Here is an 18443-nt window from a genome sequence, read left to right as displayed (position 1 = left end):
TCAGACTACCTTCAATATAGTCAGTTCCTACAAACCAGTAAGAGAAATAAAAGAATAGAAAATGGTACAAAAGATTTTTAAAAAGAATTTGCAAAAAAAAAAAAATTTAAAAAGAACTACATGTCTGGTAAAAAAAAAAAAAGAAAGCAATTTAAAACTAAATTTACTCATCTACTCACTTTTACAAAGATCAATAAGTTTGATAACAAATTGAATTGGCAAGTGGATGGGGAAATAAGTGTTCCCACAAATTTCTGGTGCAAGTGTAATTTGCTGCCATGCTTTACAGAGGGCTTTACATGCTTTACAGAGGGCAATCTGGAAAATTGTATTGCAATCACATATGCACACACAGAAGTGCACCCCTGTAATTCCAGCAGCTGGGGAGGCTGAGACAGGATTGCAAGTTCGGGGTCAGCCTAAGCAACTTAGGGAGACCCTATCTCAAAGTAAGTAAGTAAATATAAGGCTAGGTGTGCAGTTTTGTAGTAGAGCACTTGCCTAACTGCCCTGTGTTCAATCCCCAGTACCACAAAAATTTAAAATTGTTTATGCATTTTTGATCCAGCACTACCAGTTCTGGGAATTTACTTCCAAATATACTTGCACATGTGCAAAAGGACAGTATAGTCCATATAAAAGTTTGGAAATGATCTAAATGTGCCTTAAAAGATTTAATCCCCTGCCCATGTAAAGAGTACAGATGCATCTCCTGCAAGGGAGGAGGAGGAGGAGGAGGAGGGAGGAGAAGGGGAGCGGGAGGAGGAGGGGGAGGAGGAGGGCAAAGCAAAGCAGAGCTGCTGCTCCTATGCCAAGTGTACCCAGGGTTGTGTCTACAAAGGGGCAGAGGACAAGTGCAGCTGCTGCACCTGATGTGGGAAGAGCCCTGCCCCCACCTGTACACCAAGCAGACTTGCATTTCTTGTTCTAATCCCCAAACCCATTTGAAGCCTTCCTTTTCCTATGAACTATGTGAATAATAATACAACTGTTGACAACTTTCTTGGGGGAAAAAAGAAGAGATTTAATGTAATATAAAAGCAAATTCTAGTATCTCCTAATAACAGAATATGATGCAAACAGAAGACAGAATGAGTATGCTTTTTATGAACTTAATCTGATAAAATCAGATTAATGTACAAAATCAGCAAAATGTAGTAGAAAGTAGAGGTCAACACATTTTTCTGAAAAAGTTATAATAGTTCCACAAATATTTCTGGTAAATGTTTTAGTCTTTATGAACAATACAGTCTCTGTCACAGATATTTTATTTTACCAGCATAACTCAAAAGAAGTCATAAACAATAAGTGGCAAATGGGCGGAGTTGTGTTCAATAAAATTTATTTACAAAAATAATTGGCAAGCCAGATGCAGTGGTGCACACCTGTAATCCCAGCGACTCTGGAGACTGAGGCAGGAGGATCACAAGCTCAAGGCCAGCCTCAGCAACTTCACCAGCTCCTAAGCAACTTTAAAAGGGCTAGAGATGTGGCTCAGTGGTTAAATGCCCTTGGGTTCAATCTCTGGTACCAAAAAAAGTACAGGCAACAGCCATAGATTAAGTATAATGTGTGGTATAAATTGAGTATGGAGTAGAAACTAGGGAGATAGATATAGACATAAAGATATAAATATATAGATAAAAATCTCTGAAAGAACTCACAAAGAAATTATTTGTCAATGTATCTCTTGGAAAGGGAAGTGGGGAAGGGTTGCGGAAGAGCTTTTTATTCTTACCCACTTTTGCATCTTTTGAATTTGGAAACTTGTCCTGATTCCGAATTTGCTACCTACTCAAAAATCAATCAAGGAAACAGCTTACTGTTTTCCAATAATTTAGGGAAGCACACAAAACAGAGGATCCCCCACTGGTGCTCTTACCGGGATCCCTCAAACTGGACCACACTCTGCCCAAACCCCCTTGCATTCTCTTGGAAGGTCATTGGATTTTCAGTGTCCAGGTTGAATGCACGACACAAAGCCAAGGCTGGAAGGAGAATAAGGTGTTTAGGGTCAGGAGAGGAACCTCTACAGTTAAGGAAGGAGCACACCTTCCTGCACCACACACCGTCCTATCCAGATTCACCCTAACCCATCATCAGGATGTCTGCCTCCAGGGTCCAGTTCTGACTGCCTAGGGCAGGGGTCAGCACATTTTTTCTACAGAGAGGCTGATATTTCAAGCTTTGCAGGCCAAGAGTCTAATGGAATACATAGGTACAAATATAATAGGAAAAAAATTCACTTCCACAAATTTTTCATCAAGGAAATTCAAAATATAATTATTAATTACAATTTTTGTAATATAAGTTTAATAATGAGCCAAATGAAGTTCTCTGTAGGGAGATGGCATTTCACCTCACTGGATTCCAAATTTCTATTCCCTGTCATCAAATTGGTTATAAATGTTATCTTCAACCTCTGGCTTGCAGATTATAGCCAACAATAGGTGGTGAGCCACATTTGACACATTTACTACCATCAGAGGATGCAGTCAGTCCATCTCTGAGCTCCACCCTCCCTTCTGAGCACAAAAATGTCCTCTTCATCAAATGATTTGCCCAACAATCCTATAGACAATGCTATTTGCCCAAGTTCCTATAGACTCAGTTAGATAATTTCCTTCCCATGCAAGCTTCCTTCTCAAGCATTTCCTTCCCTTCTTGGCTCATTCTCCACAAAATATAGGCATAAAAGGAAACACACTCAAACATTTTAATTCATCAGTCATTCAACAAACACTTACTACACCTGATCCTTGTTAAATGAGGCCATGATAGAATCCAAGAGGAAGCCCTCTGGGACAAGAGTCTAACACCTGCTGTGCATCCTAAGGCATATCACTTCATCTCTCTGGGCCTCAGTTTTCTCATTTGTGAAGTGACTGGATGCCAAAGAGTCTTGAATTTAGTCATTCATCCACGCTTCGTGCCCACCTCATCTTGATCTTACTCTACTCTCTGCTTCGTCCTTAAATCTTTCATCCTTCCCCTCAAACCCCTCTACCTCTCCCCAGCCTAACTCTTACATATTCTGTGTCCTTTCTCTCCATTCACAGACCCAAAAGTTCCCCCTCCTCCCCACCCTTAGGGCCCCCCAAGTTTCCTGGTGTACCTGTTAACAGAAGAACTCTACAAGTCATGGCTGAAAGGAGCAGGAACCGGGAAGAAGCATAAACTGTGGGGTTGCAAGCCCCACTGAGCCACTTCAAGTAAGCCACCAAAGCCAGGAAGGGAGAAAAAGAGAAGTAGGAGGGCTAAAGCTGTTAAGAGACTCAAAGGAAGAGGAGGGAGGCTCACTGAGCACCCAGCCTGGCTTGACCTTCCTGGGACTGCACACAGCCTTATCTCCTGCCCTGCACAATTTCCTGACCCAAACCATAAAAGTCACTCTCCAAAAGATGCCATTTGTCTCCTGGGTTTGTCCAAAGCATTATGGAAAGCAAGCAAAATAGCTTTTGAGCCTGCCTTCTGCAATGTGTGTTCTGAACATTAATACAGATCAAATGAGTTTAGGAGCTTCAACCTTGCTTCTCCCTAAAAACCCTTTGCCAGAAAATGGCCCTCCTCTAACCCCTAAAAATAGGAGCACCCTTCACCAGAGCTGTTTGTTATAGCCATCAACAAGGACAACTCAATACAGAGAAAGATGATGTTTTATAATATTTTGCTTTTAAAAAAACCTCAGGGAACTGGGATTGTGACTCAGTGGTAGAGCACTTGCCTAGCATGTGGGAGGCGCTGGGTTTGATCCTCAGCACCACATAAAAATAAATAAATAAAATAAGGGTATTGTGTCCAACTACAACTAAAAATATATATACATGTTGAAAAAAAAAAAAAAAACTTCAGACTCATTATCCAAAATTTTCACCTCCAAGAATTTGTCTTAGGAAATAGCTGAAAGCTGGACCTAATGGCTCCTGTTTATAGTCCCAGTTACTTGGGAGGCTACAGCAGGAAGTTCAGGGCCAGAAGTTCAGGGCCAGCATAGTGAGATCCTGTCTCTTTAAAAAAAAATGAAGAAGAAGTATAAAAATGTCACTAAGAAGTGCAAAGAGATGCATATAAGATCATTCATTGCAGCATTGTTTTTTTGTTGCTTTTACTGTTGCTTATGGTGCTGGGGATTGAACCCCGGGCCTGTACATGTGAGGCAAGCACTCTACCAACTAAGCTATATCCCCAGTCTACAGCATTGTTTTTAATAATGAAAATCTAGAACAATCTGATATCCAACAGAAAAATGTTTAAATGATATCTTACTCTGTAATCTATCCTTATATTTCCTTGTGTATAGTAATCTCTAATTCAAAAATGCAGGAAAATACTTCATCAAATACATAGACCATCAAACTATATCTTATATGTGACTGCTAATGTGATTTCCAATCCAATGATTTTCTTCACTTTCTCAACACATTTTCCTTTGTTCCTAGTGCCACTTTCCTAATAATCAAATGAAAATAATGTTTACCAGCGGAAAAAAATTCTGCACATTTTGCTTAAAATTATGTTTAAATATATACGTGTGGTTGAGCAACATGGGGCACACCTGTAATCCCAGCAGCCCAAAGGCTAGGGCGGAGAATGCAAGTTAAGGCCAGCCTGGGCAACTTAGAAATGTCCTATGTCAAAATTTAAAACATTTTTAAAGGACTAGGAGAGCTGAGCACAGTGGCACATGCCTGTAATCCCAGCCACTCAGGAGCCTGAGGCAGGAGAATCACAAATTCAAGGCCAACCTCAGTAGCTTATCAAGATCCTGTCTCAATAAATAAATTATATGCTACTGTCATGTATAACTAATTAGAACAAATAAAATATATTTAATTAATTAATTAGTTAATTAATAGAAGGGCTGGGGATGTCACTCAGTGGTAGGGCACCTCTGGGTTCAATTCCCAGTGCCAGAAAGAAAGAAAAAAAAAAAAAAGACCAAGGGTGTATCTCAGTGGTAGAGTGCTCATTCAAGTGGTAGAGTGTATGTTCAAGGTATCCTCAGTACCAAAACATATATATATTCAGGAAAACAAAAATGTTAGTAGTGGTTAGCTCCAATATGCTAGGGTTACAGATATATCCCAGTTATCTATTACTTCATTGCAATCCACTTCAAAATTTAGTAACTTAAAACAGCAGCACATTATTATCTGTCATGGTTCTATGAATAGCCTGGCCCCAGCAGTTCCCACTGGAGTATCTCACATGATCACAGTCATATCATCTTCATGGGCTGGACTTCTAAAATGGGTCATTCACATTATGAATGTGAATGAATATACATGCTGGCTGTAGACAAGGAGCTCAATTAGGGTTGTCAACTGCAACACCTACATGTATCCTCTCCATATGACTTGGGCTTCTCCCAGCATGGTGGCTAGTTTTCAAGAGAAAGCGTTCCAAGAGACAAGAAGTAGAGGTTTGTTGGAAACCTCTTTAAAGGCTAGAAACTGGCATAGATTTACTTCCACCATTTTCTGTTCATTAAGCAGACACAAAAACCCATTCATATTCCAGGAGAAAAGACACAGATCTCACTTCTCATAGTCGTGTCCAAAGAACAGTGGCTACCTTTAATCTGCCACAGAGTGATTTCAATTTTTTGTTTTTAAAACTTTAATGCAAAAAAGAATAAGTTTTTAAATCAGAAAAATTATACCAGTAGATAATTTAAAACAAAATGCCTTATATCATTTAAAAGGCTGAGGAAAGGAGGAACCATGGGCCCAAGATGAGAAGATCTTTACCAGGATGTGGGGGAGTGCTTTCATAGATAAAATGAGTTTGTTTTGGCCAGGACTGGTGGCAACGGGCCTATAATCCCAGCAATTTTTAGGCTGAAGCGGAAGTATTGCAAGTTTGAGGTCAGTTTGGGCAACTTAGTGAGACTCTGTCTCAAAATATAAGTTGTTCTAAAAAGGGCTAAGAGTGTGGCTCAGTGAAAAAGCACCCCTGGTTCAATTCCCAGTACCAAGAAAAAAGATAAGGTTGTTTTAGTAAAAGCTTTCACATTCTAACCACCACAAGGGGCTACTCTAATTCAGATGTTGAAGCCCTCCTTGTCTAAACAGTGACCAAAGTTCCACTGTCTGTAAAGATAAAGCAAAGTCTCAGAATGACTGTCCAATATGCAGAGCTTTTCTCAATGGCCCACCAATGGGTATGTCCCTCACTTAGATACTGAAGGTAAGTACATATTTACAAGCTACCAATCTTTCCCTCCCACTTGTCCCTCACCCCCACATTTGATTAGCTGGAAGCTGAGCACAGTAACTTCTTGTAAAACCAGCAACTCAGGAGGCTGAGGCAGGAAGATCCTAAATTCCAGGCCAGCTTTGGCAACTTAAGGAAGCTCTGTCTCAAATTTTACAAATAATAATAAGAAGAAGTGTAGTGGCATTCCCTTTTTCGACAGAAAAGTCTTAACTGGGCTTCTCCAGAAATCTTCACCATGGCCGATTTGGGGACTGTCAACAAAAGAGTCTCTGCAAAAGAGTTTAATGTAGTTAAACTTCCTATTTTCATGTTGCCCTGTTTTACTTGGCCACTGGCCAGGAAGATACCAACACTTCAGGTGCTGGACATCCCTTTACTAGTTTCTAATATAATAGTTTATAGAAATGAGCAAACAAGGCCTCTGCCCTTGAGCTGGGCTTCACAGAGATGTCTATATTTCTAAGATAAGAGAAGATACCAATTGGGCTCCATGGTAACAGCTGGCATGTGGAAGGAAAGAAAGGGGAGAAGAAGCTCTCCCCTTCTCAGGTGTTGTCCTTGAAGGGTTAACTTGCCCAAAACAGTGAAAGAAAAAGCTTTTACAGACTGTGAACTTCTGAGCCCCTCCCCTTACATACTGGGTATAAAATTCTGAAACTACCTGAGCTCAGGGTTCAGGGGATTAATTAATTACAGCAAAAACTGTGCCCTCTGAACCTGGCTGCAGCCAAATAAAATTGTTTCCTACTATCTTTGGTGCTTTGCCTTGTCTGTCTACAACAGAAGGACTGGGGATGAAGCTCAATGGTAGAGCATCCCTGGATTCAATCCCCAGTACCAAAATAAAATTAACTTTTGTTCCTCTGTAAGTGGACCCTGAGACAAGGATTCAAGTACAGGTAATGTATTTGGAAGACCATCTGGGAAACACTAGTGGAAAGTGCAGAAAGAAGGAGTTCATAAAAGGTATGTAATGAAAAAACTAAAGACTATGGACAACTAATGCTCAATACACTGAGGAACTTTGGAAGTCATTTTAGAACAGGCCTCACAGTTTTCCTGCCCTGGGGGAAAGAGAACTAGATTCTTATTTACAATTCCATAACAGCTATTGGTTGAGTGGTTTTTTCTGGGGAAGCCTGAATTCTCTGGTGCATCCAGCCTGCCCTTCACCCATGCAGAAAAGCTTCTAGGAGCCAAAAAAAAAAAAAAACCTCAGGCAAGGCCTTGCATGGTGGTGCACACCTGTGTGCAGCTTGGGAGGCTTGGGAAGCTAAGACAGGAGGATTGGGAGACGCACTAAGCAACTCAGTGAGACCCTGTCTCTAAATAAAATACAAAAATAGGGCTGGGGATGTGGCCCAGTGGTCGAGTGCCCCTGAGTTCAATCCCCAGTACCAAAAAGAGAAAAGAAAATCCTCAGGCAAGTATTTGTGGGTGCTGCAAGCAGGAAATCAGGTCAGCTTACATAAGAATGTAAATGCCAACAGAACATGAATGGGGCAACTACAGCATCTGTTACAGACACTCAAAAAATTTCTTTATGTGTGTGGTACTGGGGATCCTTCTGGATTCTTTTCTCACAGATTTGAAGAATAAAATCCACATACAGCAATGAAAAATAAGAGTGAACAGAGTAGGATTTATTTTATTTAAGTAAAAAGGGAGAAAACTCCCATATATGGAAGGGGACTGAGAGTGTTCAGGGCTGGAGCCTTCCAGAAAACTGAGGCAGCATGAAGACACCCCCCAAATACACACTTCAAATCCAGTTCTGTGATCAAGTCAGAAGGATCTCAGACACGTCATTCAGAGAAACAGGCATGAATTTATTGAAGGAATAAGCAAAGGAAAATGGGACACTCTCAAAGGAGAGAGTGGGTCATCTCAGAGAGAAAAGGGACAGTGTGCCTCTCCTGCACTCCAGTTTTTGGGGATCCCAGAGAAGTTTACATAGAGTCCTGTCCAGGTCCACATTTTGACTTTTGACTGACAGTAAGATGACATCAGACTTTCAAGTCCCCACTGCCATGACAACTCTAGGTCACTTTGGCCCCTGCTGACTGGTTCTAATTGGATTTTTAACCATACATTCTTACAGGTTTTATAATTAAGAGGAATTATCTTTATCTCCCTGAGTTCCGGGATCTGGTTTATGAAAAGAGTCACAAAGTTCCTCCCCTTCAGAATAATTGGGCCTGAATTTCACCTGGAGATAACAGGTAATTTGGTGAGAAATAAGACATATCCTGTCCACTTAAGCCCAGTAGGGCTGCAGATTAATTGCTTCTTGGGGAAAAAAAAAAAAAAGCACGTGGGGGTAAGCACACTGGGCCCATTTTATAGAATTATTATCTTAAACTCATAATCCTACTACTTGCATCTGTCTGCCCCCTATCACCAGGAGTTACTTGGAATTATAGGAGTCAGAGTGGACAATAAGACCCCATCCTCCAAATATCAGGTTAGTACTCCAGTTGTTGATTACCATTCCTGATCTCAGATGTACAGACAGAGATAGGAAGTCATTGTTGTTACAAAAAAAATTCCACCTCTGACTACAGCAGCTGGTAATTTAAAAAGCCAGAGCCAAAGCTGCCTTCTCCCCTCCTCCTTCTCCTCCTCCTCCTCCTTCTTCATTTTTCTCTTTTTTTCTGCTTTGAGAGCAAAGCATTCAAAAGTAATGCATTAAATAAGACCAAAAAATAACAACAAACCCTAGGAAAGGGGAAGAATCTGATTTCCAGAATTATCACATTATTATTTTAAAAATTCAGTTTTAGACAACAACAAAATTAAGTGTAAGTCATACAAAGGAAACGGAAAATATGTCCTATTCAAAGGAAAAAAAATAAACCAGTAGAAGCCATCCAGGAAGCTTAGACAAAACTTTAAAATATCTGTTTTAAAGATGATCAAAGTTGGCATAAATCTAGAAGACTTAAAATCAGCATACTATAGTAACACAGCCACATTAATGTTTACAGAAGTGTAGTGGCACCTCCTTTCTCCACAGAAAAGTCTTAACTGGGTTTCTCCAGAAATCTCCACCATGGCTGATTTTAGGACTATCAACAAAAGAATCTTTGCAAAGGAGTTCAATGTAGATAAACTTCCTATTTTCATGTTGCTCTGTTTTACTTGGCCACTGGCTGAGAAGATACTAGCTCTCCAGGTGCTGGATACCCCCTTATTAGTTTTTCACAAACATATCCAGTATAGTAGTTTGTAGAAATGGGTAGACAAGGCCTCTGGCCTTGAGCTGGGGCTTCACAGAGATGTCTACATTTTTAAGCTAATTTACCAATTGGGCGATGGTAATAGGTGGCAGGGGGAGGAAAGAGAGGGAAGAAGAAGCTGTCCCCTTCTCGGGTGTTATCCTTGAAGGGTTAATCTGCCCAAAACAGTGAAAGAAAAAGCTGCTTTTATGTGAACTTCTGCAGACTGTGAACTTCTGAGCCCCTCCCCTTACATGCTAAGTATAAAACTCTGAAACTACCTGAAGTCGGACTTCAGAGGATTAATTGATTACAGAAAAAGCTGTGTCCTCTGAACCTGGCTACAGCCAAATAAAACTGTTTCCTCCTATCTTTGGTGCCTTGCCTCGTCTGTCCCTACAACAGAAGCTCAATTCACAATAGCTAAGCTATGGAACCAACCTAGGTGCCCTTCAACAGATGAATGGATAAAGAAAATGTGGTACATATACACAATGGAATATTACTCAGCCATAAATAAGAATGAAATTATGGCATTTGGTGGTAAATGGATCCAACTGGAGGCTGTCATGCTCAGTAAAATAAGCCAATCCCCCCTCCAAAAAAAAATGCCATATGTTCTCTCTGATAAGTGTACACTAACTCACAATGGTCAGTGGGGAGGATTACCAGATTGGACAGAGAGGAGTCGGGGGAAGGGAGGGGGAAAGGAAGTAGAATGAATCAGACATTACTTTCCTATGTTCATATATTAAATCAAGACCAGTGTAACTCCACATCATGTACAACCACAAGAATGGGAAGTTATACTCCATATATGTATAATAAGTCAAAATACATTCTTACTGCCATGTATAAAACAAAATTTAAAATAATATTATTATATTATTATTATAGTGAAATATTATTATATTATTACATATAGTAAAAAATGCTCAAAGAACAAAAAGAAGATATATAGAAAGTCAAAAAAACAATGCATGAACAAAATAGAAATATCAACAAAGAGATTAAAAAAACTAAAAAGAAACCACAAACAAGTTCTGCAGATGAAAGATACAACAACTAAAATGAAAAAATTCACTAGAGAGATTCAAAGGCAGATTTGAGAAAGTAGATGAAAGAATAAGCAAATCTAAAGATAGGAGAATGGAAAAATCTAAAGATAGGAGAGGACATTATGCTAAGCAAAACAAGTCATCTACCTAAAGGCAAATATTATATGATTTCAATTATCTGAGGTCTCTATGTAAGCATACATAGAGACAAAAAGTAGAATGTGTTGCCAGGGAACGGGAGGAGGAGAGGGTAAGTATAGAGCTTTAGTTTTGCAAAATGAAGAGTTCTGGAACTACATGATGTTGACTTCCAGCAACAATATCAATGTACTTAATACCAACTGCACTTTAAAATGGTTAAGATTGTCAATTGTGTGTTACATATTTTATCACAATAAAATTTGGGGGAAATACTAAGTGAATGAATGAGTTTTGATCTGGACTAAAAATATGAACTACACCCATTCAGGCATCCTCCCCTAGGAATTTAGATTAAGAACTAAAACCTACTGAAAGGAGGACATTTGGTTGGCAGTGGGAACTGAGGTTGAAAATTCAGGGTGCAGATCTTACTTATAAAATTATAAAGAGAGAATTTGCAGAGAGGTAGAGATAGCCTGAGTGAGAAACAGCACAGTCCCCAGAAGAAAGAAAAAGAAAAGCACTCTAGAGATGTCTCTGATTCACATTAGTTTTCAATCCAGATTATGAATTTCTTCTTCAGTAAAGATAGGTGAAGTTTTGCTGCAGTAATAAACAGTACCAACATCTCAGTTCCTAATGTGAAAGTTTATTGTCATTTATCCAAATATCACTGTGGTTTAAGAACCTCTTCTAAGCAGCTATCCTCCATGTGTTATCTCAGTATTCTAGCCTTTTTGATTACATTAAAATTCCCTGTTACCATGTGACACTATGACGTGAAGAACCACACACAGGCTCATAAATATTTCTATCTGAAAGTGATATACATCACTCTGCTCACATTTCATTGAGCATTAAATAAGTCCTATGTCCATACTCAACTTTAGGAGCACACAGGTGCAGTCATCTCCTGTGCCTGAAGTAGTAGTGATGTCTATCATGGAATCTTAATGACAAAATATCCCAAACTTGAAATAATTTAAGTGAATCATATTCAAAGCATCAAATCAACATAAATAGAACATAAGGCATCCTGTGGGGCGGGGGGATGCAAAAGTGAAAGTAATCACCGTTTACCTAGTGCTTTAGAATTCACTTTTCTAGACATAATTCTGATACTCAAGCCGGAACTATAAATTAGATCCTGTTATTAATTATTATTGTCATTTTTCTTGGGCAGTTCTCAGGGGTAGCCAAATTCATTAATCTCCAAGGCCCTGGATTCAATCCTTACCAACACCAAAAAAAAACGTATTCACCAATATATTCTTGCCAACTTGTTTTGTTTCCATTATTTAAGCTATTATTTTCTGCAGAGGTAATCTTTGTGTGTGTGATGTGAAATAAGAAATTCAATTTCATTTTTGTCCATATGAATAAATAATTTCCCAGGCCCACATATTGAATTTTATTCTTTGAAAATAAACTGTTAAGGCTAAGGGTGTAGGTCTGTGGCTGAGCACTTGCATAGCATACATAAGGCCCTAGCTTTAATCCCCAGGATTGTAAAAAGTAAAATAAGAAATAGAAAATTTTAGTTCCCTATATCTGTCAAACTTTTATTTTACTGCATATTTAGCCTCTACCCAAGTCAATATAAAAGAAGATTCCAGTGTTGTTTTTCCTTTGAGTGTGAACAAATATAGATGCCCACAACCCAACTCTATGAGCATATATTTAGGAAACCACCTCAAAAAAGAATTGTTCAGACCCATTTATTGCCTCTTCAAATGCAATAATGATGAGCAGTGGAAACATACAAACATAACACTATTTCCTACCCTCAGCCTTAAATTGAATTCCCTCCTTCATATCACACACACAAGGATTTCCCACATGAGGTAAGTTAATTTAAAAAAAGGTCATCATTTGCAGAGGGTCTGAGAATCCAAGACCACAAGTTGACAACTTGTTACAACAAGATAAATCTATGAAAGTCTAATCCATTTCTTATTCAGTAGTATAACTAAATAGAAATATAATAGGAAAAACACCATGTAATTGTGTGTGTGTGTGTGTGTGTGTGTGTGTGTGTGTGTGTGTGTGTGTTGCTAGGGATTGAACCCAGGACTTTGTACATGCAAGACAGGCACTCTACCAACTGAAGTATATCCCCAGCCTGGAAAAACACCGTTTATAACAACAACAACAAAAAAAAAATCTATAAAACACCTAGACACATATCTAACAAAAAATATGTAAGAACAGGGCTGGGCTTGTGGCTCAGTGGTAGAGAGCTTGCCTAGCATGTGTGAAGCACTAGGTTTGATTCTCAGCACAAATAAAGATATTGTGTCCATCTACAGCTAAAAATATTTTTTTTAAATATGTAAGACTGGGCAGGTGGCACACGCCTGTAATCCCAGCAGCTAGGGAAGATGAGCCTAGAGGATTACAAGTTCAAAGCCTGTGTGAAGCACTAGGTTTGATTCTCAGCACGAATAAAGATATTGTGTCCATCTACAGCTAAAAATATTTTTTTTAAATATGTAAGGCTGGGCAGGTGGCACATGCCTGTAATCCCAGCAGCTAGGGAAGATGAGCCTGGAGGATTACAAGTTCAAAGCCAGCCTCAGCTATTGGCGAGGCACTAAGCAACTCAGTGAGATTGTCTTTATATAAAATACAAAATAGGGCTGGGTGTGGCTCAGTGGTTGAGTGCCCCTGAGTTCAATCCCTGTTAATCCTCCAAAAAAATCCTGACCTTAAGTATAAGTTACTCTCTGGACCTTATTGTCCTCATCTGGAAAATGGGGATAGTAATACTATGAATATCAGGGAGTTGTTGTAACAATTAAATGATATAATAGATGTCAACGTACATGTAATGAATGTTAAGTCCACATTAGCTATAACTATTCTATTCTTGAATTCATGTATATGTGGCTCAGTGGTGAGCCTGAGTTGAAGGCCCCTGAGTTCAATCCCTGGAACAAAAAAAAATGTAAGAACATATATTTTTAAAATCATTGGGTTTTCCTGAAGAAAATAAAAGAATAGAGATATATACATGAATGACAAGACTTAATGTCATAATGATGATAGTTCTCCATTACTCAGTTATTTAGTATAATGTCAACAGAATTTTTTGGGGGGGAGTGATGCTGGGGATTGAACCCAGGACCTTGTGCATGCGAGGCAAGCACTCTACCAATTGAGTTATATCCCCAGACCCTATTTCTTTAATATATAAGCAGTCCTTAGGTAGACTCATGGCTACAAATATCATCTGCATGCTGATGATTCTGTCTCCATCCCAGACCTCTCTCTTAATTTCCAGACTCAGATACTCAACTGCCCACTAGATGTATAACTAGTATCTCAGATCAAGTATGTCTAAAACTGAACTCCTGATCACTCTCAATCTTGCCTTACCTCAGCTTGCCCAACCTATATATCAAGTCCATAAGACAAAGCCAGACCAGCCAAAGCCTGAATGATTTGACCAGTAAAGATGCAATGGACCATTTTTAGGTTCCAATAGTTTATTGCCTACATAGACAGCAAAAGTAAAAGTAGCCAAAATTCATTATAGTTCTTGTCCAGCACATCAGGAAGGATGATAGCAAAAAAGGCAAGCAGCTGTTGTCAGATGTTTAGGGGGAGGCCAAGGCAAAAAGCCTCATACTTTTTCAAACCTGAGAAATGACAAAAAATTGCCTTCTGCCTCCCTCCTAAGGGAGGTAGGAAGATGAGCAAGAGAATACCCCCAGAGCAGTCACTGACAGGCCTCCTACCCTCTATTCAGAGGGGATTACAAAGTGTTTCATCATGACTGAGATTATCAGTGATCCAAGCCTCGGCTCATGTGACCTGTGTAGACACACACAACGTCACTAAGGCACCATGTTGGAGCTTTTCCCCTACATTTATTCTATTCAGCATCCTTCCAGTTACAGACCAAAGTCATCAGGAACTCCCATGGTTCTTCTCATCCACTCCCCTATTACCAAAATTGTGGAATCCATCCTCATCCTGCCTAGACTATTACAGAAGCCTCTTTCTGTGCCATAGTGCTTGTACACTAACCTCCTTCCAAAGTCAGTTTTTAATACAACAGCCAGAGGAATCCTTTTAAAATACAAGCCATCTCATTCTGTTCCTCTGCTCCACACCTTGCAAAGTCTCCTCAACTCACTAGAAGTAAAAGCCAGTCCTGTTATTCATGGTGGTGCATGCCTATACCCTGACTGCTCGAGGCTGAGGCAGGAGGATTCCAAGTTCAAGGCCAGCCTCAGCAACTAAGCAAGGCCCTAAGCAACTTAGCAAGACTCTGTCTCAAAATAAAAAATACAAGAGCTAGGGATGTGGCTCAGTGGTTAAGCTCCCCTAGGTTCAACCCTTGGTGCCATAAATAAATAAATAAATAAATAGGCCAGTTATTTCTAAAACCTATAAGGATATGTGTGGTCTGTCATTTCATGCCTCTGCCCCTACCACTCTGTGCTCATGTCCTTTTCTCTATCCCTTGCTCCTTCTACTACCCTGGTTCTTTTTCAAGCATGCCAGACACACCTCCATCCTAAGGCCAACCACACTGGCTATTCCTTCTGACCAGACCATTTTTCCCCCAGGTATCTGACTCACTCCCTCCCCACCCCACCTTCCAATAAGTGAGCTTGACATCACATGACTCTCTATCCTCAACTTCAAAGATCATCTTTTCATGTTTCTTATCTCAATTTTTTTTTTTAGCTTTGCTCTTAAGGGAATGAAGGCATCATGGTCTCCTTCATCTCCCATTGCCCCATGTGGCTCCCAGGATTATGGCTTCTCTTTTCCCAGCAAAATCTCCAAAACCCACCTTCCCTTGCCCACATGGAAAAATTATCTCTATCAAAACTCCTCCAGCCAGGTACAGTGGCACAAGCCTATAATCCCAGCAGCTTGAGAGGCTGAGACAGGAGGATTGAGATTTCAAAGCCAGCCTTAGCAATGGTGAGGTGCTAAGCAACTAAGTGAGACCCTGTTTCTAAATAAAATACAAAATCAGGCTGGGGATGTGGTTCTGTAGTTGAGTGCCCCTGAGTTCAATTTCCAGTACCAAAAAAAAAAAAAAAAAAAAAAAACCTCCTCCAATTTACATGACTCACCACATTCAAAAGAACTTGCCACATAGAATCCACTCTCTGGAGAAGGTTCTGGGAAGCACTAATAACAACATATTGGTTTTCTATTGACCCTGGATGGTCACTAACATTTGATTAAGAGTGGCACCATCTCATATTCCCTTGACCTTCTGGTTAAGCCATTGGGGCATGAGGACAAATATAGGGTTAAAATCCTAGCTGTGTGGTACATGCCTGTAATCTCAGCATCTCAGGAGGCTGAGGCAGGAGGATTGCAAGTTCAAAGCCAGCCTCAACAAAAGCAAGGTGCTAAGCAACTCAGTGAGACCCTGTCTCTAAATAAAATACAAAATAGTACTGGGGATGTGGCTCAGTGGTCAACTGCTCCTGAGTTCAGTTCCCCTTACCTAAAAAAATTTTTTAAATCCTTGCTCTGTAAGTACATGACCTTAAATAAGTTACTCTTTAGATCTTACTGTCCTCATCTGGAAAATGGGGGTCATAATACTATGACTATCTTGGGGTTGTTATGACAATTAAGTGATATAATAGATGTCAATGTATATGTAATGAATGCTCAGTCCACATTAGCTATAATTATTCTACTAACTCTTGAATTCATGTACATGTATGGCTAACATAGCCTCCAAAATACATAAAGGAAATATATATTGGCTCAAAGTTTCCAGGTGCTCAGGAGGAAGCATTCTACACATTCTTGTCCCCAGTGGGTACTCCACTGCTTCCTCAATTGTCCAGTCAGGGAACTGAATGTCAGGCGAAGAACAAGTTCTACCACAGGTTTTGTGGAAATTTCAGGGGTTTCCACTAAAGTCACACTAAGAACATGGTTGGCTAGAGTTCACTTTGGGGACAGAGGAAGTCATTTCACCATCCTTAAAACAGTTCCTCCTGCTTCCCACTCTTGAAAGCAGAAATAGCTCAGGGCCTGACCTGAACAAGGTAGGGGAATAAAACCAATTTTATTGGTAGTACAAGAAGGAAGTTTTACTAGTTGGGGAATGAGAACTACAAAGTCCTTGCTTCTAGAGGTAAAAGGATGAATACAAACATCAAAGGGCAACAATCTCTTCCTAACTCCACAGGGCAAGTCTTTTCTGAAGAATGAGTCAGATATGTCCGAAGATACCTGACCCTGTTCAACCTCTGAGAAGTTGAGCCAGACCCAAGAAGCCATTGTAATTCTATTTTTCTCCCAATTATATTGACTATGCAAACAACAAGATGGCAATATTTTAAAGAATAAAAAAGACAAATACAGAGTCCCACCACCATATCAGCTTTTCTGCACTAACTCCCAGGCAGATACAGTTTAGCAGCTTTTCATGATGGGGTAGGTTTAATTCTGTACTATGGTTTTGCCATATAATATTTTAACACAAACATATCTCATGTAGCTTTTATAAGAATCATGATTATAATTTTAATGAGCATAAAATATTCCCTTGAGAATTTTTAGCATTTTACCATTTTAGACAATGCTGTATTAAATTATTTTCTATATTATACCATTATACTTCTTTGGAATTTTCCCTCCAGAGGCTATTTTTAAATTAAATGACTGGAGCCAGGCATATTGGCCATTTCCTGTAGTTCCAGCAGCTTGGCTTGAAGATTACAAGTTCAAAGCCAACCTCAGCAATCTAACAAGGCCCTAAGCAATTTAGCAAGATTTTGTCTCAAAAAAATAAAAAGGGCTGCAGATGTAGCTCAGTGGTTAAGCACCCCAGAACCAAAAAATAAAATAAAATAAAATGACTAGGGGCAAATTAAATGCACCCATGGGACCTTCCATGCCTACTGCCAAACGACCTTCAAAATGGGTTGTACAGCATACATTTTATTTTTAAGCCAACATTTACAGAGTGTGTTATAGTTTTGAATTATTTCATAAGTTGCATCTCAACTAAGATGGCAGGTTGACATGACTCCTGCTTCCTAGGGCAGATACTTCAATGGGTCAACTCCAAGCCAGCCTCTCTCTAACAGATAGACTGGAAAAACTACTTACAGGCTTCTCAGCCAGCTTGCAGCTGAGAGTGGCCATGTAGCCACACTCTGACCAATAAGAAAAAGTCTACAAGGCTTCTGGGAAAGTGCAAATGGAGAAGCTGACTCCTGCCCTCCTTGCACTTCCTGCCTAGAATGTGGAAGTAATGCTTGAGGCAAACCAAGTTATGAAAGAACAGAGATACCAGGAAGAGAATGTAGTCTACTCACAGAATAGATCAGAGAGACCATGAGGGAGCCACACAGCCTCTGAAACAGAGGTAAAGAGTGAGATGGGAGCAGCCTGGTCTCTGGATGCTTTCCAACTTTAGTTCAGCCCACACACAACCTCATGCCTGAGCCCCAACAGACCTTCACACCATGCCCCCATTTTCTTGTAGAAATTTGAGACAAGTCTCTATTCCTATCAACAATCAAATCTGCAGGGATTACAGTTGTTCTCACAATTTCTGTTTCATGTTAGTAGACTCAAAGGATCAAGACCAGTTAGGAATTTTGTTCTTCCCATACCACACAGGGAGAGGAGTCCGTTCACACATGAGAGGTCACTTGATTGCTATCTGAAACATCCGGGCCTTGCAGAACAGTGTAAGGTCAAGCAGCCTGTAAAGGTGTCAAATTGGTCCTTGTCCCCAGTGGGTACCAGGAAGGGTCTCCCATACACTATTTCTTCCTGGACTTAATTTAATCCTGCTTCTAGCAGA

At 39.8% G+C, this 18443-nt stretch overlaps 1 protein-coding gene across 2 annotated transcripts in view; it reads right to left on the bottom strand.

Moving 5' to 3' along the window:
• Nucleotides 1-3212, bottom strand: part of Itgam (integrin subunit alpha M) — a 42963-nt gene extending 39751 nt beyond the window's left edge. For both annotated transcript variants that reach the window (XM_076840775.2, XM_076840776.2), the window contains exons 1-2: nucleotides 3116-3212; nucleotides 1883-1988 (exon numbers count right to left, since the gene is read on the bottom strand). In XM_076840775.2, coding sequence (XP_076696890.2) covers nucleotides 1883-1988; nucleotides 3116-3143 — 134 coding nt within the window. In that variant the 5' untranslated portion in view covers nucleotides 3144-3212. The remainder of the gene's footprint in view (nucleotides 1-1882; nucleotides 1989-3115) is intronic.
• Nucleotides 3213-18443: the final 15231 nt, after the last annotated feature.

This window comes from Callospermophilus lateralis, chromosome 19 (assembly GCF_048772815.1).
Source record: "Callospermophilus lateralis isolate mCalLat2 chromosome 19, mCalLat2.hap1, whole genome shotgun sequence".
In the NCBI taxonomy this organism is placed as follows: Eukaryota; Metazoa; Chordata; class Mammalia; order Rodentia; family Sciuridae; genus Callospermophilus; species Callospermophilus lateralis.
This window is presented reverse-complemented; position numbering and strand designations above follow the sequence as displayed.